Source organism: Natrix helvetica, assembly GCF_964273705.1.
Source record: "Natrix helvetica genome assembly, chromosome: 3".
Classification (NCBI taxonomy): Eukaryota; Metazoa; Chordata; class Lepidosauria; order Squamata; family Natricidae; genus Natrix; species Natrix helvetica.
In genome coordinates, this window is record NC_138549.1 from 176,834,184 (window position 1) to 176,859,369 (window position 25,186).

A 25,186-nucleotide genomic window follows, 5' to 3' on the forward strand; every position below is an offset into this window, starting at 1 on the left:
TACGTCCTATACTTCCTTCCCTAAACTGTCTCTCCTTGCCCATCCCAATATAACCAATCAGGTTCAGGCAAGATGTTTTCATAATGGTCAGCCCAAGCTGACCATTGGTATGCGCCCTCCCTCCTCCTTCTAGCTGGGTGACCTTGAGCCAGCGTCTCAAGGAGATACAGCTCTTACTTTCATTTCCCCAAGCAGTTCCTGGGGAAATGAAAGTAACTGGCTCTAACTCAGAGGCTGCCACAAAGAAGAGGGAGTCAAACTATTCTTCAAAGCACCTGAGGGTAGGACAAGAAGCAATGGGTGGAAACTAATCAAGGAGAGAAGCAACTTAAAACTGAGGAGAAATTTCCTGGCAGTTGGAACAATTAATCAGTGGAACAACTTGCCTCCAGAAGTTGTGAATGCTCCAACACTGGGAGTTTTTAAGAAGAGATTGGACAACGATTTGTCTGAAATGGTATAGGGTTTCCTGCCTAGGCAAGAGGTTGGACGAGAAGACCTCCAAGGTCCTATCCAACTCTGGATAGGTAAGAGCCTTCTGTGTGCCTTCAGTGTTTAATCACACCGGCCACATGACCACAGAGATGTCTTCGGACAGTGCTGGCTCTTCGGCTTTGAAATAGAGATGAGCACTGCCCCCTAGAGTCAGGAACAAGTAGCACAAATATGCGAGGGGAACCTTTATCTTTATTAATTAAAAAAATGCAGTAAACTGTGATAAATATGTTGGTGTAGTTATATGATACAAGGTGCATTGAAGGGTTAACATGCACAGATTAGTATGGGGTCCCTATGCCCATCAGGCCCATGTGTTAAGACAGCCCTGGGTTGTCCCACCTCTCAGTTGAAATAACAGTCAATTTTAGGGAGGTTGGATAAGAAATCCAGAAGAAAAATTCCAAGCAGCATCTTCCTAAACTTTAGAGATGCTGGCTTATTGACTTGATGGCCAGAGGTTGAAATGTTTTCTTGAACGAAAAATCAGAGAGTCAGTAAATGAGAATCTTTTTCCCAAAACTGAAATGAGAGCCGGATCTCGGAATGCTGTGCATGGCATCCTTCCAAGTTTCTCCACATTTCTCCACTGGACAACACAACTCGGTTGCATGTAACCTTGCAACTCCCAATTTGTAGCTCCCAAGATCTCACTGGCAGGAATAGTGTCTCCTGGAAAGCCCAGTAGTTACAGCTGGTTGGAGAAACTGCTGGAAGAAGCCATATTTTAATGCATCGTGGGGACACAATTTCTGTATCTTTCATAGCCAAGAAACCTATTGGGATTATTGGATATATTTCGTATGAAGTCTCAGGAAAACCAGTTGTCTACACAAGTTACATCAACATTCATCTCAAGGTAAGAGTGGTTGGCTATATGTGTGTGTGTGTGTGTGTGCATGTGTGTGTATACACTGGTCTTGTTATATTCAGGTCTTTTCCTGTGTAAGATTGAGATTGTCTTGGCAACGTTTTGGCGAGGTCCCACTTGCCATCTTCAGGCTGGTGTTTTCGGCTTCGTGCTTGTGCGAGTCAAGCGTAGTCGGAGCTGCCGTCTCTCTATAAATCTTGGTGCGGTGTGTGTGGAGTGCTGGCTTTGTTGCTGTGAGTGGGTTGATTGGCTGTGTAGTTGCATCCTGATTAATAGGTGGAGTTGATGTTTGTAGATTGGTCGGCTGTTTCATATCATCCTGTGTCGTTGAGGTGCTGGCTGTGTATCCGTTGTTCTTTTGTGTTGGTACGACCTGGGTGGGGGTGGGACTCATTTGTTGACTAAGGCTGTCAACAATATATATGTGGGGCACTAATTTTGAGGACCTAAGAATATCATCTCCCCAATCAGGTCAACCAGCTGTTCTAAAAGGTCAGTGGTTACTTCACCCTGCTAGAAAGAAATGACATAGAATAGAGTAGAAAATAAAGAATTGAACAGAAAACAAAGAATAGAATAGAATAGAAAATAAAGAATAGAATAGAACAGAACAGAATAGAATAGAATAGAATAGAATAGAATAGAATAGAATAGAATTCTTTATTGGCCAAGTGTGATTGGACACACAAGGAATTTGTCTCTGGTACAGATGCTCTCACTATACATAAATGGACAAGATATATTCGTCAAGAATCATAAGGTACAACACTTAATGATAGTCACAGGGTACAAATAAGCAATCAGGAAACAATATCAATATAAATCGTAAGGATACAAGCAACAAAGTCCTGCAGTAGAAGAGATTGGACCACCATTTGTCTGGAATGGTATAGGGTTTCTTGCCTAAGCAGAGGGTTGGACTAGAAGACCTTGAAGGTCCCTTCCAACTCTTGTTATTCTATTCTATTCTGTTCTGTTGTAAAGTCAACTTTCTAAGGCTACTTCCAATTGCTATACAACACAAAGAGTTCTTCACTAGCTTGGCATGGGGATTGACATCAGCTACTAACTCTTCACAACTCTTCCTTTCCATAGTTGGGCATGGCCTTCTGTCCTTCTCAAAGGGTCAGGGTAAATGGAGTCAGCTGGGCCTCCTGTATCTACAAAGTGCTATTGCATAAGCCTCTTGAGCTTCCAATGGAAGTGTGGTTGGATGGGAAGACTAGAGGATCTAGGACTAGAAGACCTCCAAGGTCCCTTCCAACCCTGTTTATTCTATTGTATTCCATTCTATTCTATTCTGTTCTGTTCTATTCCATTCCATTCCATTGTATTCTATTCCATTCCATTCCATTCTTATTCCTAATGCTATTCTATTCCATCCAATCCCATCCCATCCCATTCTTTATTCTCTATTCCATTCCATTCTATTCTTATTCCTAATGCTATTCTATTCTATTCTATTCTATTCTATTTGTTCTTTATTCTATTCTATTCTATTCTATTCTATTCTGTGAATTTAATGCCAAGTAACTCAATCCCTTTCTTGGATGGGACAGATGTTTGTGCGGGTAAGATTATCACTCCCGCTGTCAAGCAAAACCAAGCATTTAATAGTGATTGCCATACCATGTGCATGAATCACACAAGTGGCAAGAAAATCGGGGCAGTCAGGCATAACACAGGTTATGTAGACAGTAAACACAGGGTCAATCAAAATGGACTCAAATGTCTATACACCAATGCACAGAGTATGAGGAATAAACAGGGCGAATTAGAAATTCAAGTAGAAGAAGGCAGATACGATATTATTGCCATTACAGAAACTTGGTGGGATGAAACCGACAAATGGAACATACAGCTAGAAGGATTTAAATTATTTAAAAGAAATAGACCAAATAAAAGAGGAGGTGGAGTTGCACTACATATAAGAAATAATTACCTCTCTACAGAAATAGAGCACAACAATGATGAGAACAATCTTGAATGCATTTGGGTCAATATCAAAGGTTGTGGGGGAAATGACATTGCCCTAGGTCTATACTACAGGCCACCCAACCAAGCAGAGGAAGTAGATGAACTTTTTGTTAGTCAGCTAACTAAGGTATGTGGGAAGCACACCACAATAGTAGTGGGGGATTTTAACTACCCTGACATCAACTGGGAAACAAACTCTGCACCAAGTGGAAGATCCAACAGGTTCCTAAAAAACCTAGCAGACAACTTTGTTTTCCAAAAAGTAGAGATGGGAACAAGAGGATCAGCCATATTGGACTTAATTCTCACTAACAGAGAGGAAATGATAGAAGGTGTTGAAGTTATAGGAACCCTGGGGGCAAGTGACCATGCAATATTGGAATTCAATATTATGCAAACACAAGTAGTAGAACAAAGTGAAACTAGAGTCTTGGACTTTAAGAGAGCTAATTTCAATAAACTTAGAGAGAGCTTGGGAAAAATTCCATGGATGAGAATCCTCAATAATAATAAATAATAATAAAATTTTATTTGTTAGCCGCACCCTCTCCCGAAGGACTCGGGACGGCGTACAATAAAAACATATAAAATACAAATATGGACAATACATACACAAAATATAGACGTATACGTGGAGGAGGTAGACAGATGAATGGAAACAATTAAAATCGCAGTTTAAAATCCCCTAAATAAAATTACAAAATTAAAAACCTGTCAGGAGCGATATGATCAGACTATGGTTGAGCCAGGCCAGCTACTTGGAATAGGTGGGTCTTGAGCTTTACACGGAAGGCGCGGAGGTCAGAGGTAGTCCTAATATCCGGAGGGAGGTCATTCCACAGGGCTGGGCCCGCCACAGAGAAGGCTCTGCTCCTAGGCGCCGCCTCTCGACACTGTCTGGTGGACGGCACCTGGAGAAGTCCCTCTCTGTGCGAGCGAATTGGTCGCAGGGATGTATGGGGCAGGATACGATCCCGCAGGTAACTAGGTCCTGAGCCATGGAGCGCTTTAAAGATCGTTATCAAGACCTTGAAACGCACCCGATAGACCACAGGAAGCCAGTGCAGCTCGCGCAGGAAAGGTGTCACATGGGAGTACCTTGTACTCCCCATAATTACTCAAGGGGGAAACAACTCAAGAAGCTTGGGAAATTTTGAAAAATGAGATTACAAAAGCCCAGTCTAGCACAATACCAATGAAGAAGAAAAATAACAGCTCCCAAAAGAAACCAGCATGGCTGCATAAGGAACTCTCTGACAAATTGAAAGACAAAAAATGTAAGTATAAAAAGTGGAAAGGGCAGGGACATAACTAAGGCAGAATATAAGCAAATAGCCCGAGCCTGTAAAGATGAAGTAAGGAAAGCTAAGGCTCACAATGAAGAAAGGCTTGCCACAAATGTAAAAATAACAAAAAAAGCTTCTTCCAACATGTTAAAAACAAGAAAAAAGTTAAGGAAACAATTGGTCCATTGCTGGGAGAGAGTGGCAAGAAGGTGACAAACAACAGGCAGAACTATATAATTCATGTTTTGCATCTGTCTTTACACAAAGGGATAAAACAGTCAATCCTATCAAAAATAGCACCACAAAAATCAGATTTGGAACACAAGTTGAAATAGGGAAGAAAATGGTAAGTGAGCACCTGTCTACCCTAGACGAGTTCAAATCACCAGGACCGGATGGATTACAACCCAGGGTTCTGAAGGAACTGGCAGATGAGATCTCAGAACCACTGAACTATATCCTTCCGAGGTCCTGGAGCACTGGGGAACTACCAGAGGACTGGAAAAGAGCTGATGTGGTTCCCATCTTCAAAAAAGAGAAAAAAAAACAGATCCAGGAAACTACAGACCTATCAGCTTGACCTCAATACCAGGAAAGATTCTGGAAAAGAAAATCAAGCAACGAATTAGCGAACACATAGAAGTAAATAAAGTAATATCCAAAAGCCAACATGGGTTTGTCAAAAACAGATCATGCCAGACTAATCTTATTGCATTCTTTGACAAAGTGACAAAATTAGTGGGCCAGAGGAATGCAGTCAATATAGTTTAGTTGGACTTCAGTAAGGCATTTGATAAGGTAGACCATAACCTACTACTAGATAAAGTAGAAGAATGTGGGTTGGACAACATCACCACCAGATGGATTCGTAACTGGCTGACCAACCACACTCAACGTGTAGTCCTCAATGGAACTGCATCTACATGGAGGGAAGTATGCAGTGGAGTACCCCAAGGCTCTGTTTTAGGCCCAGGACTCTTCAACATCTTCATCAATGATTTGGATGAGGGAATAAATACAATACAATACAATAGTAGAGTTGGAAGGGACTGTGGAGGTCTTCTAGTCCAACCCCCTGCCTAGGCAGGAAACCCTATATCGTTTCAGACAGATGGCTATCCAACATCTTCTTAAAGACTTCCAATGGGGAACTTATCAAATTTGCAGATGACACCAAGCTGGCAGGAATAGCCAACACTCCAGAAGATAGGCTTAAGATACAGAAGGATCTTGACAAACTTGAACATTGGGCACTATCTAATAAAATGAAATTCAATGGTGAAAAGAGTCAGGTTCTACATTTAGGCAAGAAAAACGAAATGCACAGGTACAGTATAGGTGGTACCTTGCTCAACAGTAGTAACTGTGAAAGGGATCTTGGAGTCCTAGTGGACAACCATTTAAATGGGAGCCAGCCGTGTGCAGCAGCTGCCAAAAAATAGTTCTAGGCTGCATCAACAGAGGGATAGAATCAAGATCAGGTGAAGGGTTAATGCCACTTTATAATGTTTTGGTAAGGCCACACTTGGAATATTTGCATTCAGTTTTGGTCGCCACGATGTAAAAAAGATGTGGAGACTCTAGAAAGAGTGCAGAGAAGAGCAACAAAGAGGATTAGGGGACTGGAGACTAAAACATATGAAGAACGGTTGCAGGAACTGGGTATGACTAGTCTAATAGAAAGAAGGACTAGGGGAGACATGATAGCAGTCTTCCAATATCTCAGGGGTTGCCACAAAGAAGAGGGAGTCAAACTATTCTCCAAGGCACCTGAGGGTAGAACAAGAAGCAATGAGTGGAAACTAATCAAGGAGAGAAGCAACCTGGAACTGAGGAGAAATTTCCTAATGGTTAAAACAATTAATCAGTGGAACAGCTTGCCTCCAGAAGTTGTGAATGCCCCAACACTGGACGTTTTAAAGAAGATGTTGGATAGCCATTGGTCTGAAATGGTATAGGGTTTCCTGCCTAGGCAGGGGGTTGGACTAGAAGACCTCCAAGGTCCCTTCCAACTCTGCTATTGTATTGTATTCCATTCCATTCCATTCTTTATTCTCTATTCCATTCCATTCCATTCTTATTCCTAATGCTATTCTATTCTATTCTATTCTATTTGTTCTTTATTCTATTCTGTTCTTTATTCTCCAGTCCATTCCATTCTATTCTTATTCCTAATGCTATTCTATTTTATTCTATTCTATTCTATTTGTTCTTTATTCTATTCTATTCTTTATTCTCCATTCCATTCCATTCCATTCTTATTCTTAATTCTATTCTATTCTATTCTATTCATTCTATTCTATTCTTTGTTCTTTATTCTATCTGTTCTTTATTCTTTCTATTCCATTCTTATTTGAAATTCTATTCTTTATTTTCTATTCTATTCTTTATTTTCTATTTTTTATATTCTATTCTATTCTTTATTTTCCATTCTATTCTATCCTATTCTATCCTTTATTTTCTATTTTATTCTTTATTCTCTATTCCATTCCATTCCATTCTATTTTTATTCCCTATTCTATTCTATTCTCGGAAACTTGGGAGCCAGTAGATCCAAGGACTAGGTCAAATGTCCAGTACCCAGAGCTGATGTTGCAAGACCATGTCTCCAAACTCCAAACTCCAAACCTTGCTTTGCAACAGCAACAAACAGAATGATGGAAAGAATGAGATTCTGGCTTCTTTCCAGCCGTGAAGGAAGCATTGCAGGCTTTGGTGGGGGGTGGAGGGCAGGAGCCCAGAATAAAATTGAACGTAGAGATCCGATGTCCAAATTGGGGATGGCCCCTGCACCCTATGTTTCCTTTGGGGCAAGTTTTACTTGCTTTTGAAATGATGACGAAGCTGGTATTGATGCTTCCTTTTCTAGATCGTAATAGAAAAGAAAAATGGAGAAATGGTACCGTTGAAATGTGATCCCCTCCCCGACGACCTGCCCCCCCGCAAAGAAAAGATGTCTGCAGTCTACCTGCCTGCGAGTGCTCTCAACGGTGTCCTGCTCTTGATCCAGCCCCTTCTCAACACCGTTCTTACCAAAGTGAAGGTGAGGGAACATTCCTGAAATCTGGAGGGAGAAGCCACCTTGGATTCGTTGATACCTGATGGTCCTCTCTTAGGTTGAGTCTTAGCTTGGGCTATGGGAGGTAAAACCAAAAAGCGGGGGGGGGGGAGGAAGGAAGGAACAGAGGGAGAGAGGGATGAAGGAAGTTTGATCTTCAGGAAGGAAGGAAGGAAGGAGGGAAGGAGAGGGGAGGAACAGCGGAAGGAAGGAACAGAGGGAGGGAGGGAGGAAGGAAGTCTGAACTTCAGGAGGGAAGGAAGGAAAGAACAGAGGGAGGGAGGGATGAAAGAAGGAAGTTTGATCTTCAGGAGGGAGGGAAGGAAGGAGTGGGGAGGAAGGAAGGAACAGAGGGAGGGAGGGATGAAGGAAGTAAATTTGATCTTCAGGAGGAAAGGAAGGAAGAGAGGCATGAAGAAAGAGGGAGGGAGGGATGAAAGAAAGAAGTTTGATCTTCAAGAGGGAAGGAAGGAAAGAACAGAGGGAGAAAGGGATGAAAAAAGGAAGTTTGTTCTTCATGAGGGAAGGAAGGAAGGAGTGGGGAGGAAGGAAGGAACAGAGGGAGGGAGAGATGAAGTAAGTAAGTTTGATCTTCAGGAGGGGAGGAAGGAAGAGAGGAATGAAGAAGGAGGGAGGGTTGAAAGAAAGACGTTTGATCTTCAGGAGAGAAGGAAGGAAAGAAAGAGGGAGGGAAGGAAGGAGAGAGAAGTGGAAGGAACGAGGGAGGGAGGGATGAAGGAAGGATGTTTGATCTTTAGGAGAGATTGAAGTTAGGAAAGAAAGAAAGAGGAAGGGAGGAAGGATTCAGAGAGAAGAATGTGGAAGCTTCTGCATCCAAACCTTCTCGGGACTCAGCCCAGAGTGGTCCATGGATTGTAGATTCTAGAGATGAAGAAATAAGCCCCAGCAGCTGAGAGAGATTAGGGCTGGGGTCTCCAACCTTGGCAATGTTAAGCCTTGGGGAGGACCAGGCCTTCTTGGGAAAGACTTTGGGTGGGGAAGAGATAACCGGACATTCCGGATGGGATCCTGATTCCAGTTGTGAAATCTCTCCCCAGCCGGATCCATTTCCACCCTGGTGGGACTCTGAAATGGAGGTTTCCCCTTTACTTACAGCACTTTGTTTAGTGACCAGGCACAGTAAATTTTTGGCTGTTTTCCACACTTACGACCGTTGCAGCCTCCCAATGGTCACGAGGTCCAAATTTGAATGCTTGGCCACTGACTCACCCTTACGACCGTCACAGCATCCCGGGGTGGGTGGTGGTGTCACGTGATTTCCCCTTTGGTGACCTTCTGACAAGCAAAGTCCAGGGGGAAGCCAGGTGCACTTAACGACCGTGTGACTAACTTAACAACTGCGGCGGTTCGCTTAACGGCGGCGACAACAAAGATCACAGAAAGGGCAAAACTAATTTAACAAATGGTTCATTAGCCACGCAAATTTTGGGCTGAATTGTGGTCGTAAGTCGAAGACCACGTAGCAGCGTGTCCTTCCCAAACCCAGAAAGGAATGGTTGCATTGGTGATACCTACTTATCTGGCGATAATTAGATAATAGATTCAGGGTTGATTTCTGTGGGAAAGGAACCTTGCCTTCCATGGGGGTGTAAAGTCCTTGCTTGCCATTCTTGGCTCATTTTTGCTATTCATGTATTTATCTCCCTTTTTTCTTTTTCCTTTTTGTTAGGGCTCCGTTCCAACCTCTGACCAGCTCAAGAAAATATTGCCAAATGTAAGCTTGGGGTGATGTTGTGTTGGGAGAAACGCCCTTCTGGTTTAGCTCTAAGTGGGGAAAAAGACTCTGGAGACACGGAGGCTGCTTGGAAAGGTGGTTTAATGGTGGACAGGATCACGTGGCTTGAGCTTTTGAAAGGAAAAGGGGGATCAGAGGCTTCCAGATGTTGGGAGAAGAAGAAAAGAGAAGCAGAGAGGCTGAAAGTCCCTGGTTTTATGCCCTCTCTGGCCTTTGATCTTGTCTTCTGATGGGTTGTCAGACTCCCAGGGGGCCATGCAAGGGCAACTCTCCAGGCTGTGCTTTGAGTCCAGGTTTGGTTGAGCTTCTTCCCAGGTGCCAGGTGGGGTGAGATGGGTAAAGGGCTAATGCTATCATCCCTTGGTCCCATCACCCTGGAGCGGAAGGGGGGGAGATCTTTGTTATGTAGACTAGACTGGCTCAGGCCTTTTAATGGCCCATTGACAAAGGTGGGGGCTATTAAGAGCGAGTCTGTTTCCTGCCTCAAAACATGTTTTTCCATTTCTGATCCAGGGAAATGATAATATTCTGCCTTTTCAATATTTCCCAGGGTGTTTCATTTTTCTGGGAGAGGGGTGGGCTTTAACTTCCCACAGTTGCTTAGCTCTCCAGGAAGTCGTCCTCAGAAGGGTGAAAATTTCTCTTTGTTGGAGCAGCTGAAATGTTCCCTGGGCAGATGCTGATCTGATCTGATCTGAGCCAGGATTCCTGAAGCAGAAGTTATTGCTAGAACAAGGAGGGGGTGACTTTTATGGGAAATATAGGGAGAGATAGAGGTTCTTCTGGAGTCATGACTCAGGAGGAGGAAGAGGAGGATGTCAGAGTTTGTTGCATAAATTCAGATCCAGAAAGCACAGACAGATAACTGATGCAGCTGGGTTCATTCACTTCTTTAATACACCTAAGAATAGGTGGCTAAATGTACAATCCCAACAGGTGGTTCTTCCAAGGAAACACAAGGCAGGAGAGTCACAGAAAACACAAGCAGTTGGCTTCATTCCAGCAGACAAGCCCAGGCAGCCTGCTAAGTTTACTTCTCAGAGCAGCAGACTGCTCAAGTTTCTGTTTCAATTCTCTGCACAGGCTCAGATCTGTTTAAGCTCCCCTTGGCTGACTTAGTTGCCGTGCCTATTCATTGGCTGACCTTGTTCCCATGTCTCTCCCAGTCATGAATATTTTAACAGAAAAGGAGGAGGAGGAGGAGGAGGATGAAAAGGAAAACTTTGGGGTCTTGGTGCTCACTGAAAATGGTTCATGATCCAACTGGGTGTCATCCTCAGGGGTGGGATTCAGCTGGTTTGCACCGGTTTGGGAGAACCGGATGTTAATTTTGCATCTGGTTTGCTGGACTGGTTGTTGAAAGGACCAGCTAGCCCCTCCCACCCTGCCCCTCCCCTCCCCTCCCAGGAGTCTCCACGTGGCCCATTCATCATACCAGGTGAGTAATGGGGCCTGCGTGGAGGTTCTGGGAGGGCGAGAAACGGGCCCCCCAGAATCCCGGAAACGGGCCTGTTTCCAGCCTCCAGAGGGCCTCTGGAACCAGGGGAGGGCAAACCCCCCCACCCTGCCATGGTGCAGGAGGCTCAGTGGGCCACGCCCACCATGGCCACACCCAGCCAGCAACCAGGCAGAGAACTGGTTACTAACATTTTTCAATCCCACCCCTGGCTAGAATGGAGTGAGATTTGCAGAGAGGAGGAGGAGGAGGAGGAGGAGGAGGAGGAAGACCGTGAGGCTTGGTTGTTTTCTTGCAGACGTTTCATTGCCCAACTAGGTATCAGTGCTAGAAGGGAGAAGGGTTTGTGGAGGAGGTGGGGGGAGGAGGAGGAGGAGAACTGAGGTCCTTGGTGCTCTCTGAGCTTGGTTGTTTCCTTGCAGGTGTTTCATGATTTGAGTAGGGAAGACAGTTCCCGGAGCAGGAGACAGATCACTCTTCCTAAGCCCTGGCTCTTTTATGCTTATTCAAAAGACCTTTGCTTGACTTTTAAAAGCCTCCTCCTCCTCCTTCTCCCACTCCTCCTCCTCCTCCTCCTCCTCCTCCTCCTCCTCCTCCTCCTCCTCCTCCTCCTCCTCCTCCTCCTCCCCTCCTCCTCCTCCTCCTCCTCCTCCTCCTTCACCCAAGGGCTTCAGGAAGGATGAGTGTCAGAAGCGAGGTGGGAGGATGAGGCAGTGAATTGAGGCAGGGCGACAAAACACGTAAAGCTTCCCTTTCTTATGTGGTCTTTATTCATGGCCTGCTTTTAAATGTGTGTGTTCCCCCCTCCCCCCATTTTATCCAGGTCGGCCTGCCTGCTGGGAAAAAGATGAAAATCCAAATATCTCACACAGGCAGCCCCACGGTCAGCGTGTCGGCTTCCGCCAGCTCCTTAACCACCTACATTGAGGCTTCCTTCTTGGATGTGAAAGGTGGCAAGAAACTCCTGTCTATCAAGATGGTAACATCTTCCTTCCCTCTTTTTCTGGAGACCAAAAGTCTTGGCCTGTTCAGGCATCCTCCCCTCCCCCAAATAATCTTTACGTGATGAAACTCTGGTTCAGGCAGAGGAAAGGGATGAAGTGTGACCCCAGTTTAGAATCCATTCAAAGGCCCCTTGGTCATCACAATGTAAAAAAAGATGTGGAGACTCTGGAAAGAGGGCAGAGAAGAACAACCAAGAGGATGAGGGGACTGGGCCTGGCTAGTCTAGTGAAGGACCAGAGGAGACAGGAGAGCAGTCTTCCAATATCTCAGAGGTTGCCACAAAGAAGAGGGAGCCAAGCTATTGTCCAAAGCACCTGAGGGCAGGACAAAAAGCAATGGGTGGAAACTAATCAAGGAGAGAAGCAATTTAGAACTGAGGAGAAACTTCTGGACAGTGAGAACAATGAATCAGTGGAACAAAGTTGCCTCCAGAAGTTGTGAATGCTCCAACATTGGAAATTTTTAAGAAGAGATTGGACAACCATTTATCTGAAGTGGTGTAGGGTTTCCTGTCTAGGCAGGGGGTTGGACTAGAAGACCTCCAAGGTCCCTTCCAACTCTGTTCTTCTATTCTATTCAACCTCTCCATCAAAGCTGCACCATGGAGACCTTCAGATGCCTACAGAGATAATTAGGGAGCATCTATTTAACTCTTCCCACCTTCAGGCCCCCCAAGGTACCTTCCCAGTCTGGAGGAACTGAGTCCACAACTCCAGAAGTAACCAGCCAGGATGGCCAGGGGCTTGTGTAGTAGGGAAGTACTTCCCAAAGTTCTTGGCAATCCTAACGCCTGAACATAAAATACCCTTGAGGAGGTTTAAGGCCTGAAAAGTGTGGAACGTAGAACGCTAACCAAGAGCCTGGGAACGCATCTAAATCCACAGCGATGGGGGGGGGAGGGGGGAGGAGGATGATTTGAAAATGCAGATGTGGAGAAATGTTAGATGGGCTTAATAAAACATCTGCTACAATGAGAATTCGGTCCTGAGGGCAGAGGAGAACTCTTCTACTTTAGAGCAACTTTAGAGGAAGAAAGAAAGGTGAGAAAGAGGGAGGGAAGAAGAAGGGAAGGAAGGAAGAAGGGAAAGTGGGAGGGAAGGAAGAAAGGAGAAGAGGAAGGAAGAAGGAAAAAGGGAAGGAGGGAGGGAGGGAGAAGGGAAAGTGGAAAGGAGGAAGGAAGGAAGAGAAAAAGGGAAACACAAGGAAGGAAGGATGGAAGGAAGGAGAAGAGGTAGGAAGTAAAAGGGATGGAGAGAAGAAGGAAGGAAGAGGAAGGAAGGAAGGAAGAAGGGCAGGTGAAAGGGAGGAGAGGGGAAGGAAGAAGGCAGAAGGCAGAAGGGAAAGTGGGAAGGAAGGAAAGGAGGAAGAAAGGAAGGTGAGAAGGAAGGACAGAAGGAAGGAAGGAAAATGTAATACTCATCCTGGACCGAAAACCTTGTCAGGCCTAAGAGGCCCTCTGCTCTCTCCCTCTTCTTCCTCTTTTCAACTCTAGAAGCACGAATGCAGCATGGTTCTGGTCACTGAGAAGGAGCACCTGGCCATCAACCTGAAAGCCGGATCTTGCAAGTAGGCAACCTTCTTGCTCTGAAGAGCCCAGCGGAAGGAGGGGGCCTTGGGGTCTCCTCCAAGCTCTGGGCTGCTTTCCAAAAGGAGCCCAAAGGATACCCCCAAACATGGGGTGGGTTTTTTTGGGAAAGATTATGGTCTCTCCTGTGGAGGAAGGAATGGATTCCACTGGGGAAACCAAGTACAGCAAGTACATTATGGGCAGAGGGTGGGTGGGTGGGTGGGTGGGTGGGTGGGGGGAGTGTCAATCTCTGGGGAATGTCAGAGTTTCATGCAAAGAAGATCACCCCCACCCAAAATCAAACTAGGGTGGGAATGGAAGAGAAAACCAAAGAGTTGATCTTTAGGTTTTTCATTTTTTGGGATAAAGAATAAGATGTTTTTAGGAAATAACTTCCTCCCCCTCCCTCCCTCCCTCCTTCCTTTCCTTCCCCTTCCCCTCTCGCTCCCCTTCTCTCTCCCTTTTCTTCCTTCCTTCCTTCCTTCCTTCCTTCCTTCCTTCCTCCCCTTCCCTTCCTTCCCCTTCATTCCTTCCCTCCCCCCTCCTTCCCTCCTTCCCTTTCCTTCCCTCCCCATCTCCAACACCTACTCTCTCCTTTCCCCTTCCTTCCTTCTTCCCTCCCTCCCTCCCCTCTCCTTTCCCCTTCTTTCCTTCCTCTCTTCCCTTCCCCTCTCCCTTCCTGTCCCCTCCTCTCTCTTTTCCCTCTCCTCCTCTCCCTCCTCTTCCCCTCTCCCTTCCCCTCCCTTCCATCCCTCTCTCTCTTTCCATCTTCTCAATCTTTTGGGGAATTTAGGAGAGTCAAATCAAAAGGACAACCCAATCATGGGAACTTTCCATGTTTTGAAAGCCCACAGAGGGAGGGGGGCACACAGGAGTTCATTCAAAGGTCTGGCTGTGGGCACGTAAATTCCCGAGGGGGCTTCTTCCTTCACGCCCTTCTGGCTGCCATCTTGACTTTTGTTGACCCTGATTTTCCGACCTCTCTGGAAGTGAATCCATGCTGGTTTGTCAGCAGCTGGGAAAAAGATAGTGAGGCCACCGAGGTGGACGAGGTAAAATCACATATCACAGATAGATTCTCTCCTCTCCTTCTTCTCTTTACAGGACTGTGGAGCTTTCTTCCCCGGGTGGAGATGTAAGCTTGAAGCTATTTAAGATACTGTGGGGGGGAGGGGGGGTGTCACACCTTTAAGATGGTCTTCTCCCAAATATTGGACATTGCAAAGAGGTATTGCAAGCATCCGTTGCAGAGCTGGGAATTGTGGAGGAGAGCCAGGTCCTAGCTTGGATGGAAATAATATCTATTTTTTTTAATTTTTTTCAAAGAGTAAACAGCTTTTTGGATGCCAAAATTCCCTTTTTTGGGGGGGAGGGGAGACCAGATTTTCTACTCCCATTCTAGTCTCCTCACCACCAGTCTTGGGGATTTTCTTTATGTTCTCTTGCTCCGATTTTGACTTGTTCCTTCTTGCTGTTGTAGGTAACAGCAGCAACGAAATACACAGAAACCATTATGGAACATCATGTGACACATTGCAATGGTAAGTTTTGGTCTTTGGAAGTCAAATTTTGGTAGCTCCTCTATCTGGGGAAAAGTATAAAGACTACGTCAAAGCATTTGGATTATCAGCTGTTCAGCTTTAAATGGGAGGAGTGTCAGGTAATGAGGATTTCATAGCTGCCAGCTGATGTAAGGTTGTAAGCTGTAAACTATAAGCTGATGCAACGAGGATGATTCAACATTACATGTATCACCTATTTAAGACTCTGGTGGGGTCCACACAGGTCATTTACCCTTTTAAGAGGTGTCTATATATAGGTGGCCATTTGAGGGTGTTTCTTTCTCTTGTCCTATATCTCATTTCTCTCCTTGTGTCCGTAGCTGAGTGGTAAGGGATTTATCTACCGTGTGTATGTCTGTATATATGTATATATAAATCACTATTAATTGTCTAAAGGCTCTGTGTGCTGTGTGCTGTGCTTTGCTCCTGGGTTTATTTCAAAATAATAGTCACTGAAGCTATGGTGGAATAATGAGTGATTTTTATAATATTGAAGGGCAATGCCTAGGAAGAGATAACAAATATATAGGGCACAAAGAAATGTTATTTATGTTTAAAGGAATTAATGGGGAAATGTGAAAGAAATATGAAATGAGATAAATATTGTTGAAGTTGGAAATAAGAATTTCACAAACTATTTCTATTATTATTGTTAATATTGTTCAAAAAAGATTTCACCCAGTCAATGCAATGCCCACAAATTATGTATGTTTATTACTGGAAAAATTTAACACACACACACACGTCATGCTATTAAAAACTCTGACAAAAGATTCCTTCAATGGTCACTGCAGTATTTACCGGTATTTATTTATTTATTTAACCTGTGCACACTGGAAGAATTCCCTCTACAGAAAAAAAAAGATGAACTCATCATATACATTTTGGCAAAAGAGGAGAAAATGGTAGCCCTTCCTTTGCGTAGATAATCACTGCTGTAAACACAAATATTCGTAATTAGCAAACCTCAAATTTCTTTGCTGCCCTTCTCTTGTTATGATCCTCAAGAAAAGGGTTAGAGCAACAGCACTTAGACTTATATACCGCTTTGTAGTGCTTTCCAGCCCTATTCTAAGCAGTTTATAGAGTGAGCATATTTGTCCCCAACAACCTGGCTCCTCCTTTTACCCACCTTGGAAGGATGGAAGGCTGAGCCGACCGGAGCCAGTGAGAATCGAACTGCTGGCAGTCAGCAGAATTAGCCTGCAATACTGTATTTTAGCCACTCTGCCACCATGGCAAAGAAGGGAGGGAGGGAAGGAAGGAAATGGGAAAGGCAGGAAGGTGGCAATAGCACTTAGACATATATACTGCTTCACAGTCCTTTACAGCCCTCTCTAAGTGGTTTTCAGTCAGCCTATTGCCCCCAACAATCCTAATTTTACCGACCTCGGAGGGACAGAAGGCTGAGTCAAGTATAAAAAAGAGGTTGAGACTCTTGAAAGAGTGCAGAGAAGTAAACAAAGATGATCAGGGGACTGGAGGCTAAAACATATGATGAACAGTTGCAAGAACTGGGCATGGCTAATCTAGGGAAGAGAAAGACCAGGGGAGACAGGAGAGCATCTTCAAATATTGGAGGGGCTGCCACAGAGAAGAAGGGGATCAAGCTATTTTCCAAGGCACCCGAAGGGCAGAGAAGGAACAATGGATGGAAATTGACCAAGGAGAGATTCAACCTGGAAATAAGGAGGAATTTTCTTTTTTTTAATTGAAAAGTTTTAGTAGAATTTGCAGATATTTCCCCTTCCTTTCCCTCCCTCCACCCCAACCCTGCCACCCCTCCCCCCTCCCCCCCCAACTTCCCAGAGCAAAATAAAGGGTATAAACATTTAACAATCATGCACTAACATAAGCTAACTAACTATAACATCTTACCTCCCTCTTATACTTTAACTCTCCTTTTATTAAGCTAAATTTGGATAAACTATAACATTCCTAATTCATTCATAAGCTAATTGAAGTTCTTTAGTCCAATGTTTATTTGAATATAGTCAATCCATCTCCTCCATTCCAACTTGTGTTTCTGCTCTGAAAAGTCTTTCCAATATGCTGAAATTTTAGCTGTCTCTGCTAAATTAACTACTTTTAACATCCAATCTTGAATAGTAAGCAATTCTTCCTTCTTCCAGCAATCTTGTCGCCATTATCAAATTCAGAATCAAATTAGTCTCTATAATTGTACAGTCTGTAATTATGCCTAGCAAAAACAACTGAAGAGTGAACTTTATCCTCTTTTTGAGAATATTTTAAATAATCTACCATATTTTTATCCAAAATGCTTTAGCTTCTTTACAAATCCACCATACATAATAATACATAGCATCAACACAATCACATTTCCAACATTTAAATTATAAATTGGGATACACACAAACTAACTTTTTAAGATCTAAAGACCGTCTATAAAACATCTTATAAAAACTCTCTATCAAGTTTTAATCTTGCATAAATTTTTCATGCAAATCTTTTCCCATATTCTCATCATTATTAGACAAAATTATCAATACCTTTCTACCATTCTTCCATATTTGCATTTTTTTTCCTTTAAAAAAAAAATCTTGGTATCATTTAAAGAAAAAATAAAAACTCAAACAAGACTTTCATTTTACTACTATTATCCTTCCCAGCAAAAACTATTGTAAGTTCTCCCATTTATCCATCTCTATCTATATTTTGTGTCATAATGGTCATAATTATACTTATGTAATCTCCCATTTAAAATTGTAATATAGAGTCCTAAGTGGATAACCTTTTTTACTATCTCACATCCTGTTATTTTTCTGATTCTTCTTTTGGATTTATCCTGGGGATGGTGAGTATCCAGCCTTTAGTACATTACTGTAAAAATCTTTTGCCTTCCAAACTGAATTAAGACGATATCTTTCTTCTAAATAATTCACCACCAATCCGGCTGGGGCCTCCCATCTATACTGTATCTGGCGATTTCTAAGTTCATCAACTAGGAATGCGTAATCCTTTCTGGATCTCAATATTTTAAAAGGAATTTCCTTCAGTACTGCCACCTCCTGTCCTGCCACCTGTAGTTTGCTTTCGTAAGTCACTTGTAATATTCCATTCCTTGTTTTCCTGGTAACAAAGTAGATTACAATATCTTTTGGTAGTTGTCTCTGTCTGGCAATCCATGAATTAACACGATAAATTTTTTCAATCTGCCAATCATATTCTGCTTTTGGTTCACCAATTAACTGAGCGAAAGCTTCTGCAAAGATTTCTTTCAAATTTTCTTGGTTATCTTCTTTCAAGCCTCTTATTCTCAAAGCAAATTCCATCGCTCTGTATTGTATCATTGTAACTTCTGCCTCTGATTTTTCAATCTTGATTTGAATCTCATCAACTTTATTCTCCAAATTCACATTAGACTGAGTAATTTATTCCACCCTGTCATCCAAAGATGTTACAAAAGCAAACAAATCCTTAAACGCATCCGCTATATCCTCTCTTATTTGTTGATTGCAGGTTTGAATTAAGTCCTTAATTTCAGACATTTCATCAGACACATCTTTAAGGGCAGATGTAATTTTTTCTTGCAAAAATGAGGCTTGTGCTTTTAAAGTGCCTTGGAGAGTTTCAAATGTCACTGTTTGTGTATCCGTTAAAGATAATAAAGATTGCAATTTAGGTGGCTGGGCCGGGTGACTTCCAGCACTTTTAGAGGCACTTATTTTGATTTGTTTTGAAGGCATTTCTGAATATTCAAATCACACTTTCCAACAACCAAATTATTGAGTCCAAAAAGTCCACTTAATCCCAAACTTGTTAAATCTTATAGCTCATTAGTAAAGCAAAACTGTTTTCTTTAATCTTGAGCTCTTGAGTCTTTTAATGACGTTAACAACACTTAACAAATACTTTCCTTTTAAGTTTTGCTTTGATCACACCCTTTGACTTGCAGACGCCATCTTTATTAGCCTTTGTTCTCCTCAATCTTCACAGAAGGAAGTGATACTGCGTTGGAATTAAAGTTTATAATCGCTCCTGTCCTTGCTCTGCCTGCTTCTTATTCAATTGTAGATTAAAACATCGATTGCAGGGGTGGTTGTGACGTTTTGTTTCTGCTGCAGCAGAAGTGTCTCGAGATGCGGAGCCTTGTCAGGCTGCTGGGGGGCTCTCACCCTTCGAGCCCCAGAATTGCTCCTGGGGGTCTATGGGGAGCTCTACCCTACCCGACTGCTCTTCTCCCCCTCTTTTCCTGAGGGGAGAGTTTTCAAGCCGCTTGACAGCTGATTTACGCTGTTCTGGCAGCTTAAACGCGATCACGAGGCTGGCGTTCCCAAAGGAACGTCCTTCAACGCCTATAGTGCCACCGGAAGTCGAAATAAGGAGGAATTTTCTGACAGTGAGAACTGTCAAAGGAAATGAGTGAGGGTCTCAATCAGGAAAGGGAAGGTGAATCCAATGGCTTCTTGTCCTCTTGCAGGTGTCTTCAACAAGAATCAGGTTCCCCTTCCAAGCATCATGAATGCCACAAGCACCACGCATGACGCCCAGCTCCAGTTTGCAGACGTGAGTAGATGGAACTTTGCTATTTGTACAGATAGTGCTTGACTTACTGACTGCTCCTTTGATGGCCATTCAAAGTTACAGCAGCACGGACAAAAGTGCCGTAGGACTGTTCTTCTCACACTTAGGACCATTTGAGGCATCTCCAAATTCAGATGCTTGGTATCCGACTCATATTTGTGACGGTTGCCATGTCCCGGGGTCACCTGTCTCCCTCTTGAGATTTTCTGACGAGCAAAGCCCAATGGGGAAGCCCGATTCACTTAGCAACCATGTCACTCACTTAACGACTGCACCGATTCCCTTAACAATCAGGCGGCGGGAAAAGTTATAAAATGGGGCAAAACTCACTTAACAAGGGTCTCCCTTACCAACATAAATGTCAGGCTCGATTGTAGTCGTAAGTCAAGGACGGCTTCTATTGGGGTTGATTATACCTGAAGATGGCTTGTGTCAGGCCTGCCCCAGTCCAATCCCTTAGCAAAGAAAGAGCCGTGACTCCCTTTGGATGAAGCGACAGGTTCTTTTACTAAGAGATGCTGATTGTGGTAGAGTCAGACTAGAACTAAATTCCCCATGATGTGGAAAGTCTTGCCATATGACCATCCTGTCTTCAGCCAATAAGAGCCTGCCTAGATGTTTTGAGAACCCTGAAATGTTTAGGGTAATCCATATTCTTTCTCAGGGTGCATGGCCTTGGAGGCTGGCACAAATGGACTCTGAGCTTCCCAGTGTCAGGGTTCCAAATAGCATCTAAAATTAAATCAGAGTCCGAGGCAAAAGTGTTACTCAAAGTCCCAATTGATGAAGAGAGCCATGTTGGCCCATCTGGGAAAACCTGAATTTGAAAGCTTCCCGGTTTTCCCCACCCAGTTGGAAGTTCAAGATCTTTTCCCCACACCCCTAAGTCCATCCCATGGTCCAATCTCCCACTGCCACACTGGCAGCTTCCACTCATTCAGTTCTGGTCAGATGCAGAGATGCAAAGAGAAAGGATGACCTTGGCTTTCTAGAAAGAATATTGCTATGGCTACATCTACCTCCGTACAATCCCCCCTCCCATTTCCCCACCATAGAAAATGCCTAGCAGAGTAATAGAAAGGGTGGCAGGCCAAAGACCCCAAAGAAAAGATGGCTGCAGGACTGACACCTGCCCTTCATCAAGCCCCTCCCAATTTCCCTTCACATACACAGGGTCAGTTGGCTGTCCATTTGCTCCCCTCATGTCCCACTCCCCCCTTCTAGCCTTTGATGGCAGGGTACCAGCTAGGCACCAAGCCAAAGATGGCAGACCTGATAGCTTTGCTGCTCAGATGGTGCAATCCCGTTGTCTTCCCAACCAGGAGTGGGTTCGGGCAGCCGCTACTGCTCTTTTGCTTGTGGCCGCGCATCACACACGCCTATGCGCAGTACTATGAACATGCTTCTGCCAAAAACCGAAAACAAGATGGCGCCACCGGGAGAACCAGTTTGGGGGCCTGGCAGGCCTGGGTCACTGCCGGTTCCAGCGACCCAGGCCGCCAAACCACTGCCGGTTCGTCCAAACCAGTCCAAACCAGTAGGAACCCACCACTGTTCCCAACCCAACTCTAAACCATGTCTACAAAGCAGGTGTCAACGCTTAAGGCGTTTCCATGACTACTATCACCTTGAGAAGGGGAGGGAAATGCCATGCATACTTTTGGCCAGAGTAAAAGTCTCATATTTCTGTACTGGGATGTGAATGTGCATGTCCAGAACCCTGCCATAACGTCCTGTTGGAGAATGTGAGTGATGACCTCAGCCAGAGGGGAGGGGGCACAGGGGTAAAGGTCAGACACCATTAAGTGTGATTTAGTTTCAGCTACACAGAAGTCCGTGCCAAGATGTTAGTCCTAATAAATGAATGGTTTTACTTTGAATTTTGTCCCGGGGCTCGTAAATTAATTAGGGCAACTCTTGGAGCCTTCACAGCAGGGGTCAAGGGTGGGGAGACAGCCACACCATGCAACTATATCTGTCTCCCTTTTTCACAGGGGCTTTTCGGCTATCCCGCCCTCCCCTGCAGACCCCCCAACTGGGGGGCAAAAAGTATAGATGCCTCCTTGGCTCATCCATTTAAAGTCTGGTGCGCTTCTAGTCCAGCCCCCTCCTCAAGCAGGAGACCCCACATACCATTTCAGGCAAATGGCTGTCCAATCTCCATGGGTGGGATTCAGGCACTTTGGACCGGTTTGGCCGAGCCGGTAGCTCCAACGATCAGCTGAGACCGAACCGGTTTGTTCCGATGATCAGGTTGGGTTGCCTGCCCGCCGTTGCGCTTTACTTACCTACATCCGCCCAGTTGATTGGCGCGGCAGGGTGGATTGCCGCCCCTGAGCTGTGTTACTCCCCAGGAAGTAACGTGGAAGGCAAGCTTTGGTAAAATTGTGCCAGCGCGCATAACGCATGTCAGACATGTGAAACATGTGATCACTGAACTGCCCGTTTTTTCTTAAAAACCTCCAGTGTTGTAGTATCCACAACCTCCGGAGGCACGTCTTGTGGCCCACTGGTGGCAGCGGAGTGGGACAGTGAGGAGGTTGGGGAGGAACGTGGGCCAGTCCTGGGGGCTGAGGAAAGCTCAGGCGAGGGCTCTGCATCAGAGGCAGAGAAGGAGCTAGGCAGCAGTGAGGCAGAGGAACAGCTGGAGCCTGTTCCCAGTGTGCGCATGTGCAGAGCTGCCAGAAGACAAGAACAACTAAGAAAGCAGGGTCAAATTGGGAGTAGAGACACACCTTGGAGGTGATTGGCCCCTCCCATAGGGAACAAAAGAGGGGCAAATGGTGGGGGGGGCTTTTGCAGGAAACAGTTCGTTCCTTCGGTTGTTTCAAGAGTGGAAAGTTCTGTTTGTGACTCCAAGAGACTCTGTGCCAAGTATTGCCTTGCCCTGCGTTTGGACACTCGTTACCTGGCAGTGCCCTAAATGAGATAAGGTTTGTGTGGATAAAGATTCCTCTGAAAGACTGTTAGCTAAGCCTTTCTGACTGTGAGTGAAAGGGATTCACAGTCGTGTAAATAAAAGAGGTTTTGCTGGGACCAAGACTTTGCTTCTTGCTTCCTAAGGAAATCTGGGTCAGAACAGCAAGTCATTCATTCCTCCTGCAAACACGGGGTTTGCGTTAAGAGCCAACATTGAGTAAGTCTGCCATTTTTTTTCTGAATGAGATGATCACGAGAATTTCCTTCTCTTCGTAGAACCTTCTGATCTTCCACGGGGACATTCAGCCTTATGGTACAGATGAGATGGCAAGGGAAGTGAAGAAACAGTGCAAGACACTCAAGTTATAAAAAGGGGAAGGCGTTGAATCTACGCCTTGCTCCAACTGAGAAGATAAAGGCGGCCTCCTTGTTAATGTCTCTTAATAATTCACATTTTTTTGGTAAACCACTTTGAGGTGTGACTAATTGGAAAGTAGATCACAAATTTATAGAATCAGCTAATACCTTAAAAAAAAACACCTCAATTTGATGCTTCTAGGAACCTGGATGGTTGAGGGAATCTCTTTCCTTCTTTGCCCTGCTGAAACTTCTACTCTGCTTTGTCCTACTCTCAATAGTAGCAGCTCATTAGGGAATTAGGGTGACTCTGTCCATGTTTATCAAATAAAATATCCCAGTTTCTTCTTCTGCATTTCTTGGGTTTGCTTTGGACTTGTATCTCTTGAGGTTCATCAGGACATTGTGAGGTTCTGGAGGGACTCCTGTCCACGGTGCCAGGATGTGGATGGAGTCTAGATGATGGGCTGAAACTTGATCAGACAATCTTCAAAGCAGGTCTGCTGAAACAGATCTCGGTGCTTTATGTCCAAAAGTGGGCCCTGAGGAAACAGGGATGGAGGCCTGCTGGATGAAGTTATGGGTCCATCAGGCCAAACATTAGCATCTTGAGAGCCAGGGATGTTAAGGAAGAGGAGATGGAGCTGTGATATTGAGGAGAATGTAGTCCTTCTGGTTTCTTCATAAGATAACAGAAAAGCAGAGTTGAAAGAGACATTGGAGGTCTTCTACTCCAACCTCTTGCTCAAGCAGGAGACCATATCTACTTTCAAACAAATGATGGTCCCGTTTCTCTTAAAAGGATGCAGATGTTTTTCAAGGTGCCTGAAAGCCATTAAGAGATTCCATGGTGACTATCACCACACTCCATCCCTATCCCGGGGTCTTGATTGATGCCATCCACCCAAATGTCAGACAAGTCAATCCTCCCTTTCACAACCCAAACCAGGTCATGTTTGGTCATCTCATCCATGATGTGATCATGGATGAGGGAGGCCTTACAGGAGATGGAGGACAGAGTCATTGAAGACCTGCTGATAGGACAATGGAGATGAGATGAAGAGAAGGAGTGTGGAAGAGTTCCATGGTTCCTGAAGGTGACCCTCTCCTTGTCTCCGGTCATATCTCCTCCTGCCTGACATCTCCGTAAAGTCATGGCCTTCTCCTACCCACCCGCCCCAAGAATAGCCCCATACCAAATGTACCAACATACCAAAACCAAACGCCAGGGCCCAGGGCTGGCTATTTCTTCACGACACGTCCCTGCACGGGGAACTGGCCACCCTGCAGCCCTCTAGTGCCAACAGCTCTCAGGGCCAACACACTATTTCACATAGACACACATTACGACACATTCAACTATACAAACACACACCAGCTCCCTCCCCTGTCACTACTCCCACCAGTTCCCCTGGCTCTCCTCTAAAAGGTAGTGAATTTTCATTCTACAAGTTCATGATGGCATTCAGTACAAGTGAAGCTACCTTCCTCCCCTCTCCTCTTTTCTCCTCCCCTCTTCACTTACCTCCTGTTCTCCTCTCTCCTCTTTTCCTCTCCTTCTCCCCACCCCCTCCCTTCCGCTCCCCTCCTTCCTTCTCCACCGCTCCCCTCTCCTCTTTTGCTCTCTTCCCACTCCGCTCCCTCTCCCCTTCCCGCCCACTCCCCTCTCCACCCCTCCCCTCTCCCACTCCTCCTTCCCTCCCCTTTCTCTACCCTTCCACTCCTCTCCTCCCCTCTCCTCTTTTCCCCTTCCTCCTCCCCTCTCCCCTTCCCCCCTCCCCTCTCCACCCCTCTCTTCTTTTCCCCTCCTCATTCCTTCCCTCTTGTCTTCCCTTCCACTTCCCACTTGCCCTCTCTCTCCCCTTCCCCTCGTCTCCCCTCTTCCCCCTCTTCTTTTTTGTCCTAATCCTTCCTTCCCCTTCCCTTCTGCTTCCCTCTTCCCCTCCCCACTCTCCCCTTCCCCTCCTCTCCTCCCCTCTTCCCCTCCCCTCTCCTCTTTTGCCCTCCTCCTTCCCCCCTTTCCCTCCCCTTTCCTTCCTGCCCCCTCCCCTGGCTCAGCTGCCCCTTTGTCCTGCCAGGTCTCATCCTCAGGAGAGGAACTTTCTCAGAGCCGGCTTTGCTGACTTTGGTTTCCTTCTGGTTACGTGACCTTGGCTCAGTGCAGATCCCAGATCCTGATAACACAATATGACGCTGTGTTGACTGTCCCCATTGTCTGTCAGAAGGCACACTGTTTGCGCACTTGCTCCCTCTGGCACCCATGCCAGCCTCAGATTGTGTTGTGGCAGGTTGCCTTACGCAGCAGGGACGGAGGCCACGTGGAGGAGAAGGT

At 45.1% G+C, this 25,186-nt stretch overlaps 1 protein-coding gene across 10 annotated transcripts in view; it reads left to right on the top strand.

The window, feature by feature from the left end:
• Positions 1–23,209, top strand: part of LOC309389571 (BPI fold-containing family B member 6-like) — a 71,287-nt gene extending 48,078 nt beyond the window's left edge. For all 10 annotated transcript variants that reach the window (XM_081948112.1, XM_081948114.1, XM_081948111.1 and 7 more), the window contains exons 8-16: positions 1,263–1,354; positions 7,499–7,672; positions 9,378–9,422; positions 11,723–11,878; positions 13,397–13,470; positions 14,576–14,606; positions 14,952–15,012; positions 19,475–19,560; positions 22,774–23,209. In XM_081948112.1, coding sequence (XP_081804238.1) covers positions 1,263–1,354; positions 7,499–7,672; positions 9,378–9,422; positions 11,723–11,878; positions 13,397–13,470; positions 14,576–14,606; positions 14,952–15,012; positions 19,475–19,560; positions 22,774–22,866 — 812 coding nt within the window. In that variant the 3' untranslated portion in view covers positions 22,867–23,209. The remainder of the gene's footprint in view (positions 1–1,262; positions 1,355–7,498; positions 7,673–9,377; positions 9,423–11,722; positions 11,879–13,396; positions 13,471–14,575; positions 14,607–14,951; positions 15,013–19,474; positions 19,561–22,773) is intronic.
• The last annotated feature ends 1,977 nt before the right edge of the window (positions 23,210–25,186 follow it).